Below are 10,609 nucleotides of genomic sequence, written 5' to 3' on the forward strand. Positions count from 1 at the left end.
CTGATCCAAATGATAGTAGAGATAGTAGAGGAGACATATTGCTAATGACGGAGATGGCCGGGTTCACTACTCAGGCTCATAAATTCAATTCAGAGCTTAATGTCTGAAGACGTATATCCCTTGACCTTACAGCTTTCAATGAATGGACCATCTACTGCAGCATCCCACACGCTCATGAAAATGTACAGAAGAGATAAATGTGAGAAATTGCAGGAGCCCTCGAATGAATGTTGAGGAATCTAAATCCGTTTGTGTTGGACTAATCCTCCACCCCTGCTCTCCATCTTTGTAGCAGACATAGATACAAAGACGTTAATACATTCCTACGTAAGAGGAACATGTAGTCTATATTCTGGCTATGTGACAAGCAGGCTGAACAGGCAGCCTTTAGTGTGTTAAAGAAACCAGATGAACTCCAAAATGTCCTAAACATCTCATCATGTTAGAGCTCGTATCACTCACAAACACAACAAAGAGAAAGCAAGAAGAGGCGCACAAAGTCTTACGTAAATGATCAGTTAATTAATAAGACATAATTAATTAATTCATAATTAATTATTCGTTAAATTCACTTTTCAAGCAGAAATAGCAAATCTCAGTAATCTGAATATCTTTGGGTTTTGGGCTTTATGTCGGATAAAACGAGTAATTTAATGACATCATCTTTGTCTTTATAGGAAATTGTGATTGTTACTATATTCTTAGACCAAATGATTCATTGATTAATCGAGAAAATAATCTGCAGATTAATATATAATGAAAATAATCATACTTTAGTCAATCTGTCACGCTAGCTTGTCGGTAAGATGTTACCTCTGACCTCAGGATATGTGAATGAAAATAGGTTTTCTGGGTACCGACGAGTCTCCCCTTTACAGACATGCTCACTTTATGATAATCACATGCAGTTTTATGAATGCAGTAAAAATTTGTTATTTTCACCTATTCTAAAATGATGCATTTGAATATTTCTGCATACTGGAGGTCTTTAAAGTCTTGAATTACATAAATTGGGTATCACTGTAAAGCTGAGACTCTTGTGGATCCAATGAGCCCACCTGTATTCATGTGTGATGATGTTAGTCTCCATAGTAGACATTTTTTTAAAATGTATAAAATGACCTGTGGTGACCTCTAAGATAATCACAGCCTCATGAAACTTTACAGCTACAAACTAAAGACCTAGAGCATTCAGAGGATGGATGGCTTTCCTAGCTAGATTGACAATAATGGGGTTTCTGAGCAGTTTACAATACAGAAGTGCTCGCCATCCAATCACCGAAAAATGCAATTCTTGCAGAAATTTCCAAATGTCAAAAGTTTTTGATACCAAATCACAGCATGGCTTTTTCTATAGTGTTCCTCAAGGTCTTGGTGTCTTAATGTGGTATTTTGGATTAAATGACAAATGGTATAAGCCTAAAAATTGCTGCAACAACCTATGAGACATAATATAGCATGGGGATGGAAATCATATAATTCTATCATAATGTCCTTAGCCCTTATACACATTCATCATTTATTTTAATTATTAATTTAATCATGTTTATCACTAGAACAACTTGACACACAGTACTGAGCTGCATCTCAAATTAATCTTCAGGTTCAGATGATGTACACCCCTTCTATGTGACCGATACTGTTGACTTTTTGACTACCCCTGAACATCCTCCATTCCCCACCCTTACATCTCTAAAAATAAAGTGGCAGGAATGGTAAATGGTTAATAAACAATTCATTGTTTCAGTCCTTTATCAAGCAAAATCTAATGTTCGCTAGTTCCAGCTTCTCAAATGTGAGGATTTTCTACCTTTTTCCTGTTTTATATTACCGTAAACTAAACATTTTATAATGTTCGGCATTTCTTTTACAATTTTTGCTTGAAAAAAAAACAAGTTTACTTCTGATTAAGTCTTTAAAATGTAGGCAAAAACGTAGAGAGAATGCCCATCACAGCTCCCCAGAACCCAAGATGACGTCTTTGAATTGCGTGTTTTATCTGACATCATCTCTGATGACGCTTTTTCCTAACATTTTATAGACTAAATGATTAATCAATGAATCAAACCAAAACAACAGATTCATCAATAATGAAAATAATCATTAGTTGCAGCCCTAGTCTGGTGTTCATGCTAGTCACGTCCTTAGTAAGTTCGGTCACTCCGCTCTGACACATACTGATTGAAGCCAGATGCCCCTCTCCTCCTCTGCACTACCAAACTCAAACCACCTGTAGCTCCATCTCCGTTAGGAATTTATAGAGATTAAATGCTGCCACTACAATAACCACATGTGGGCCTCTGAAGCAGGCAAAGGCCGCTCCGATAGCACAACACGGGATCTCCCAGTATGGACTCAAACCAGATAGCTTCCACCCCTGTGTAACCCAGGTCACTCCAACAGCTCTACTCAGAGTGTGCAGGATGGGACATGAGAGACAACAAGTAAACCTGACTTTCTTGATGTAATGGTAATGATTTACGATGTGAGCATCCCTCTCCACACACACACACATCAATCTCCATCTCCCATCTCTAACTCAATTCTCTAATGAACATCACAAGCCAGCATCACATGTAAGCGCAGGAATCTGAGAATCAAAGAGAGACATGCACTGTTTACTTTTTTTGCTCTCTCTGTTTTTCTCTCCTCCAAACTCAGAGGGGTGGTTCGCTCAACTTTTTACCGGGACTTTCCATCATGTTTGAACTACTTGGTACATGACCCAGAAGTTAACTCACCACTGCTGCTGCTCTGGAGCTGAACCTGAGAGCTTCAGCATCACCGGAGGGACTCCATAACACCAACACAGATATCCACATTAGAGCCTCGCAGCCTCTCAAAGCTGGTGTTCATTTCACCTTTTCACCTTCTAAGAATTCAAATCTAATTATCAGTGATGATTTGTGAAAATACCCACTCCATATCCATCCAAAGATTCATTTAAGGGTTTGCTTGTTTTGCAAATTTCACATGACTCATGTCTTGCGAAAAATTTCTGCAGAAACATGACGAAAAATACATGACACTGCAGAGATGTTTTCCCTGAAGTAACACACCTTACTTTTCTAAGGAAGTCTTCAAACTGGTGGTGAGTAAACACTGGCATGCATGCGTAACATTCAATTACAGCGCCATATACAGTAATTTGACTGACTGTAATGTCTTCACTATATGAGTGAAAGCCATGCTTGTGCTGCACGTAGAAACAATGAAGTGCTCTGCAGTTTCCCCCCTCAGTCAGAATACATAACCATCATCATCATCTTTATCATTATTCATATTATTAATATATATCTGTAGGCTATGTGTATATACTGTATTATATATATATTTGACTCATTTATTTTCTTTTTGTTTTGTTTTTGTTCCCCCTATGCTCTACACATACAAGGAAGGATGTCTGTATGTGTTTAAGAGTAGATATATGTCATATATGACCATCTAGCCTCATTCAATGCCAAACACACACCCATTATCCACATCAAACACACACACACACACATTGTTCAACCTGATTGTATCCCCTTGTGTTGTTTTAGTTTTGTTTTGTTTTTGTACTTTGTTATTTATCTTTCTCTGTATAATATATTTTGGTCTTTTTTTATATATGTCCCTGCACATGTCTTCACTTGTTTTGTAATCACTTTATAACACAATGAAAAAATAAAAAAATAAAAAAATCTACATACTTCAAAAAGAAGTATGTATTATGTAATGCACTGTCAGTGCTTTATTATTGTATTATTGTTACGTCTGATTTTAATATTGTAGCTGGTGGAGGTGCTATTTATAAAATGGTAGTTTAATCCATAATGCATTATGTATTCTCAGTTTATGTTTTGTATGTAATCTCTTAATCTTCAAAGTAACTATATGTAATAATAAATAATAAATGTAGTGGAGTGAAAAGTACAATATTTATCTCTGACCTCTAATCTTCCTGCAGCTGTCAGACTCCTGCACATGTCTTCACTTGTTTTGTAATCACTTTATAACACAATAATAAAAAAATAAAAAAAGAATAAATAACATCTGCATGGGCGATCCGGACGGAAAGTATTTATGGACACTTTTACGAGGACACTGTGGTGGTGCCACCACCTTTTTAACGGGCGCGCACGCACAATGTGAGTGACACACCTAACCTAATGGATGCTTTTAGTGGTCAATTATGCAGACTGCATGATCTAAACGCTGCTGTCTCCAGCGTGTGCGTAAAAGACGCGCTTGGAGACCTTGGAGACGCGCAGGAAAAACGCGCTCATTATTTCATCTCACGATCAGAAACAAATTCCTTTTTTACTCACCAACAACTGCTGCTGTTGTCAAAGTGAAACGACTTATCCCGAGCATCCCGATAGATACACACACTATAGATGTCCTGTTAGCTTCAGTTATTCCACGGACTTTTCTCCCTCGTGTTCAGATAGACTAAATCACTAAATGGTTAACATTTCCTGCGTTGCAGCATCCACAGTTTGACTGTCTGAGGTCTCGTTTCAAACTGAATGAGCTCTGGATGATGGTGAGCTCTGTTCCATTGCGTGTCGCCTCTGCTGAGCAGGGAGGAGGAGGAGGAGGAGGAGGAAGAAGGGTGGGAGCGTTGTAAGGATTTCACTCATGCACAGTCAGGACCTTATAAGCTTGGTCTGCCAGTTCATGGGAAAATCTTACCAGTCAAGTAACAGCAGTGCAGAGATGTCTAACTTTGTCAGGCATTAAACAGAATCCAGTCTGTGAAGCTGATCCTTCACTTGAAATTGCTCTTTATAGATCTATTATAATAGCATGTTATAATCAGAGAATGTTATTGGGTAAAAGTTCATCACACATCTGGTGTGAAAATTAGTTAATCATAATCATAAACACATATTTACAATTTAAACTGAATAACAGTGAAACTCAAAGTGAAAACCTGTGAATGCCAGTGGACAAACTTTCCAACATTGTTGGTTTTGCTTTAAGATAACATTAATAACATTGCTCTTATGCCCTTTTGGCTCTCCACCCTCCGTATAATTTCCCAGGGGTCCACTCTGGTTTACCAGCTGTGGGTTTGTGTTGAAAGTCGGGGCCACTACACTGTATTATAAAGAACGTCTGAAGCCTTACCATCTGTTAGCAGCACGTGAAAGATGTTTTTCATCTGTCAGTTGAATAATCTAATCCAAATGGTTCCCAATACTGTATACGGTACAGTATGCACAATAAATACAGTACATTATGTCATGCACAACTAGATATACATTCCAAAAATCTATAAAAAACGAATAAACATTGTTAAATTCGTTTTTATTCTTTTTTCCTGATGCGTGTGATTGTTGTGGCATCTCGCAACTGTTGTTGCAGGAAGTCAGAACAACATACCGTAGATTTCAGAGCTGATGATTGGCTACTGTTAACATGCACACAATTAACTACAACAAACTCGTATTTTCTGAAATGTTGTTGGCACCTTTACGTGGCACAAAAACAAATATCAAAATCAGGTTTTTGGGATGAAAGAAACAAACGTGAGTGATACATTTATTCAGCTGCTTGTCTTCAGCCAGTAGCTCAGTTCTTGTACTGGTGTGAACGAGACATTAAGGCCTCCCAATTCAGCCCCTGATGATTTATATCGTTACAAAAAGTGCCGGGTTACAAATAGTCTGAAAAGTGGTGCCAATTCCAGGGACCCACAGCTGGAGAGATTATCACAGGATTATTATAGGAAGGGTGGTGGACAAAACTCGTTCAGAGGGGGTCAGATCTCCCTGATTACAACCAATGACGCAATGTTATCCTGTACAGTAACAGTTTCAGAGGCGGAGGTTCACTTAAAAATGATACCCTGAGCAGTATTTCCACAGTCCTTTCCATCATCCTGTAACAGAGCTGTACAATTATCTGAAGCTTGGCAATTTTGCACTAGTTTGGTGTTATTAGAATCATCTGGAAATAGTCCGCAAGTAGAGCATAAAAATCCTCTGATGACAGGTTTACAGCACATCAAATTACTGGGCAGAAAAACACTGGTACTGTATCAAACTCCTATGTGGTACTTACAAGTAGGAAACCACATCGTCACACCCTAAAATCCACCAGTATTTACCTCGCAAATGCCTACTGACACCTTAGCAATCACTGGTTATAAATAGCCGACCATTTCAGAAAAACTTTGCCAAATCTACCCAGAGAATTTCTACAACAGCTACCATTACAACCCTCCATCAGTCAATGTACGTACATCAGAAAAACTCTTCAAAAGGTGCTGGATGTAGATATTCTAGATTATTTTGTTGTTATTGTTATTTTCGTCTGACTGCTGATCATCACTGTTTTACATTACAGTTGTTGTCACCTGTGAGTAATGATTACTTCCTTGTTTTCTGAATATGCACACATGGTTGCCTCGTGCTTTTCTGTTGATAATCGCCATCATTTTGAGATACATATAGATATAATGTGATGTTTAGTGAGTGCATGCTATGCGTGCAGTGAATAGAAAACAAAAAGTCTTCCACATTACACAACACACATCATCTGTCCACGCCCTCTTGAACGATACATAGAAATGTTTTCTGATCAGACAAACCGGTCATCAGGACAACATGCCTTCAAAAAACGTTACAATCCACTATTGAAAAATAAATCTGTTTTATAATATGCCAAGCTTAAGGTTTGGTTGGGTTTAGGCACAAAAATGTCTTGGTTACATTTAAGGAAAGATCATGGTTGAAAATAACTACTTTGTTAAGGTTAGGGGATTTTCTGTCTCATGGTTACAATAATAAACATGTGGTTATGGAAAAATCAGAGTCATTCTAGTTTCAAGTCTTCTTCAATACAGCATGATGTTCATTTAGTAAATTATGGTCCTGTTTAGAGTCAAATAGACCATAAAGCAGGGTATGCTTTAGGGCGTGGCTACCTTGTGATTGACAGGTCGCTACCACGGCGTTGTCCGGTCTGAGAGTTGTCTGTGTTTTCGCCTTGAAACTTTAACCCTTTAACAGTGTGTTTTCAGTTCATCAAAGTTAATTGTAACATTTTGGTCGCCTAAAAATGTCTTATTAAGCGTTTGGTTGTACTTAGCTCCAACCTCTTGTGTCACTTCTGGTTGGAAAAAAACAAGAGGGTGGAACTAAGTACAAAACGTCAGTCCACAAACCAATGGGTGATATCACGGTGACTACGTCCACCTCTAATATACAGTCTATGGTTGGAAACAAAAAACGAAAAGCAGTCTCCCGTGTTAAAGTTCCATGTTTTGTTGACCCATCTATCCTTCCAGGCCACCTCCTACACAGACTTTGTTGATCTATATACTATACATTATATATATATATATATCACATATTATTTACACCATTAAAGGGCTTTGTCACTTGAACGTAATCATATGTTGCTGGAACAACGATTTCTTTCATTCTCATTGAGGACAGTTTCATAAAACATGAATAAAACATCATTGTGGAAGGAAAGAACATAATGCAGATTTTACTTTTTTTGCCATAAATAATCCATCCACTGGTGTGAACATCTGCTGCAACACCCTAGCGATCACTTAGCAACCACCATCCAGACACTACAATTTCAGAGACTGCCTTGAGCACACTTACTCCTAATGTCTCGTACTATTGTCTGCTTTTGGTTTTCCTTTTTTGAATTTCCTTTTGATATTCTGTTGCTCCATGAACATTTCTTTTGTATTAGTTCCTTGCAACATTAGACAACACACACATACCTGCATGAGTGCATCCACTTCTTCTTCAATCACTGAGTAGCAGCACCACCGATATCCTTCTCCATTTCTGTGTGTAAATGTTATGAATGTCACACACACAAAGAATTACAAACATGAAGATCATTTCATCAGCTAGCATGCAGAATGAGTTATTGACTTAGTATATCCTGTTATAACCTTCCTCATTCTATAACTATGCACGCTTTAATTGTAAACAAAGACACACATGTGTATCAGACAGGATCTCAGGAACTCCCTGTGAATGAGACAGTTTACAGGAGACCTTCCTGTCTTCAGCCCTGCAGATAACTGACTGAGACGCAGGAAGACTCTGATTAGTGTTCCCACCCATCTCCCCCTTTCCTCATCCTCTCACACACCTCGGCTCACTCACATACTTGTTTTTTCCTCGTAACCACGTATAGAGAGTGTAGTAACGGTACTCCATGTTTTCAGTTTTTTTGACCTCTACACCGTTTCCTCTGTCCCATGTCTTTCATCCTGACATACTATATTCCTCTACTAGCCATGGAAGTCTATTCTAATGTGTTTTTCTTCTCTCTACCTCTTTAACTGTCTGTATACATGCAAACAGGAAGACAGCATTAGGAGCGTACAAGATACAAGGCAGTCAAAGTCCCCAATGAATCATCTTCATTCAATTTCACAAATACTTTCTTTAACCAGAAAACATTCATATTCTCCTAGTCATTGTAGCTTCACCGAGCTGCTTTTTGTGGTGTAAGGCACTTTGGTAACGAAGACAAATGTATCCCAGGCTCAGTAAATCCCTTTAAGTGAAGGAAATTGGCTTGGTTCATACAGTCTGACAGACAATATATATTTACAGACTGAGTCAATCATTGGGTCGTGCTAAAGCCGAGCGGTAGACCCTCCCTACCCAATAACAACCATCCATCCCCCCCCTCCAGTGAAAGCTATTTACAGTGAGCATCTCAGGAATCTGTAATGTACACAAGAGGATGGTGCTTGTGTGTAAAGGTAATGACAGCTCACAGTAAACATATACTATGTATGGTATTCTCTCTTATTGCATTGAATTCTCGTTCGATACCTGGACATTTGAGACTATATTTAACTAATATCTGTCAGCACAAATGAACCTTTAGAGGGATAGTTTGGGTGATTTGAAGTGGGGTTGTATGAGGTACTTATCCATAGTCAGTGTATTACCTACTGTAGATGACGGTCAGCAGGACCCCAGTTTGGAGAAACAGACAGGAGTTACTGCACGGAACGAAAGCAATATACTGCTGTGCACGGGGCCGGCAGCAAATTGTATTTTAGTCACCTAAAGGAAAGGCCCACCTGAAAAAAATCAATATCAGTTTAGGTGTACGCTATATTTAGAATATTTTCACCGCTTTACCTTGCCGTCAGAGAGCCCTTTCCGACGGGAAACTGAAGCCATTGTATGCATCTATGCTCTCGCCAAAGCCACCAGACTCCATTGAAAAAACTATAATTTTACAACGCAGAACACAGGGGTTGCTGGTCTTTTCAATGGAGTCTGGTTGCTTTGGCGAAGGAATAGATAATGGCTTCAGTTCCCCGTCTCAAACAGACTGTATAGCTGTGTCACCGAAAGGTAAACCGGCGAAAATATTCTAAATATAGCGTACACTTAAACTGATTATGGATAAGTACCTCATACGACCCCATTTCAAAACACCCAAACTATCCTTTTAAAGGAGCACTCGAGGGATTTACTTCTATGAAGTCGGGGGAGGCAAGAGACAGATTAAAGCTGCACTTATAAATATTATTATATTAACAATAAATCTAATGATAATGTGGTTTGAGTAATGTGTATGCTGCTGGATGTGTGAATAGGCAGCTGTTTGCTAACGTTTACCACAACAGCTTAAGAAGGTGATGTCTATGCAGTGTTGACAGCTTGCTCTGCTGCCTCTAAGTGGCCAAAAAAATCTATTAATACAGCTTTAAAAAAGGTAAAAATCTAAGCAGCAGAAAGTGAAATGTCCTGATTATAGTCCATAATATAAATCTTCAGAAACCCTGCATCCCATATTTCCTATAACTCAACCAATAATCTTTTCGTTAGACCCTTCCTGTGTGGTAAATGCTCATGTCTGTTATACTTCAAAAGGCCAGTTTGTAGCACGGGTTTTCTGTTATGAATTTCAAGCTCAAGCTGAGATAACCCTGATAACTCCCTCAGGCGCTGTTTTCACAGACTTGACAAAGCTGCTACAGAGCCACCGAACACATACCTCTGTTTCCACAGGCTTCACATGACAAGTAAACTGACTTTTGTGTGGAGAATCGGCGGAGTTCCCCTTTAAAGAACCTTCTTACACCTCCAAGAGCTTAATTGATGTTGTTTGGTCGCAGTTCATTCATCTTCCTGGACAGACACATTTTTACTAATCCGACCCGATTTTGATTTACTGAGTAGACGGTATTCGATGAAATAATTTAAATATGTGGGCAATCACAGTATCCATACAACAAATACAGCAGCTCATTGCTTTATAAGGACACATTGGCTCTATCTTGTTGTAAAGTATGACTCAATCTGACTTTTGCTTCTGTTTTTTAATCTCCAACTAACAGCGAATGAATGTGTAAGATAAGGCTACTTTGTCATGGTCGCGCTGCATTGGCTGTGGAGCCCGGTTGGCGTTAGCAGTACGGGTGGTTGCTTGCAAGCGTGACTTAGCAATACCACTGGGGATGAACTTCAGGGAAAAAAGAACTGTCAGCTCAGTGTGAAAGAAAGCAGATCCATCCTCACTGATTCCTCTTTGATGAGAACAGCATTTGACTTGTGTTTTGTATTCTAACATTAACCAGACCAAGGAGAGCGAGTTTAAACCCCCACCCTATGGTCCT

The 10,609-nt window shown here is 38.8% G+C and overlaps 1 protein-coding gene across 1 annotated transcript in view; it reads right to left on the reverse strand.

Moving 5' to 3' along the window:
- itga1 (integrin, alpha 1) overlaps positions 1 to 4,579 on the reverse strand; it is a 56,959-nt gene extending 52,380 nt beyond the window's left edge. The window contains exon 1 of the mRNA XM_074618802.1: positions 4,311 to 4,579. Within this exon, the coding sequence (XP_074474903.1) occupies positions 4,311 to 4,356 (46 nt within the window). The 5' untranslated portion in view covers positions 4,357 to 4,579. The remainder of the gene's footprint in view (positions 1 to 4,310) is intronic.
- Between the last annotated feature and the right edge of the window lie 6,030 nt (positions 4,580 to 10,609).

This window comes from Sebastes fasciatus, chromosome 19 (assembly GCF_043250625.1).
Source record: "Sebastes fasciatus isolate fSebFas1 chromosome 19, fSebFas1.pri, whole genome shotgun sequence".
Lineage (NCBI taxonomy): Eukaryota > Metazoa > Chordata > Actinopteri > Perciformes > Sebastidae > Sebastes > Sebastes fasciatus.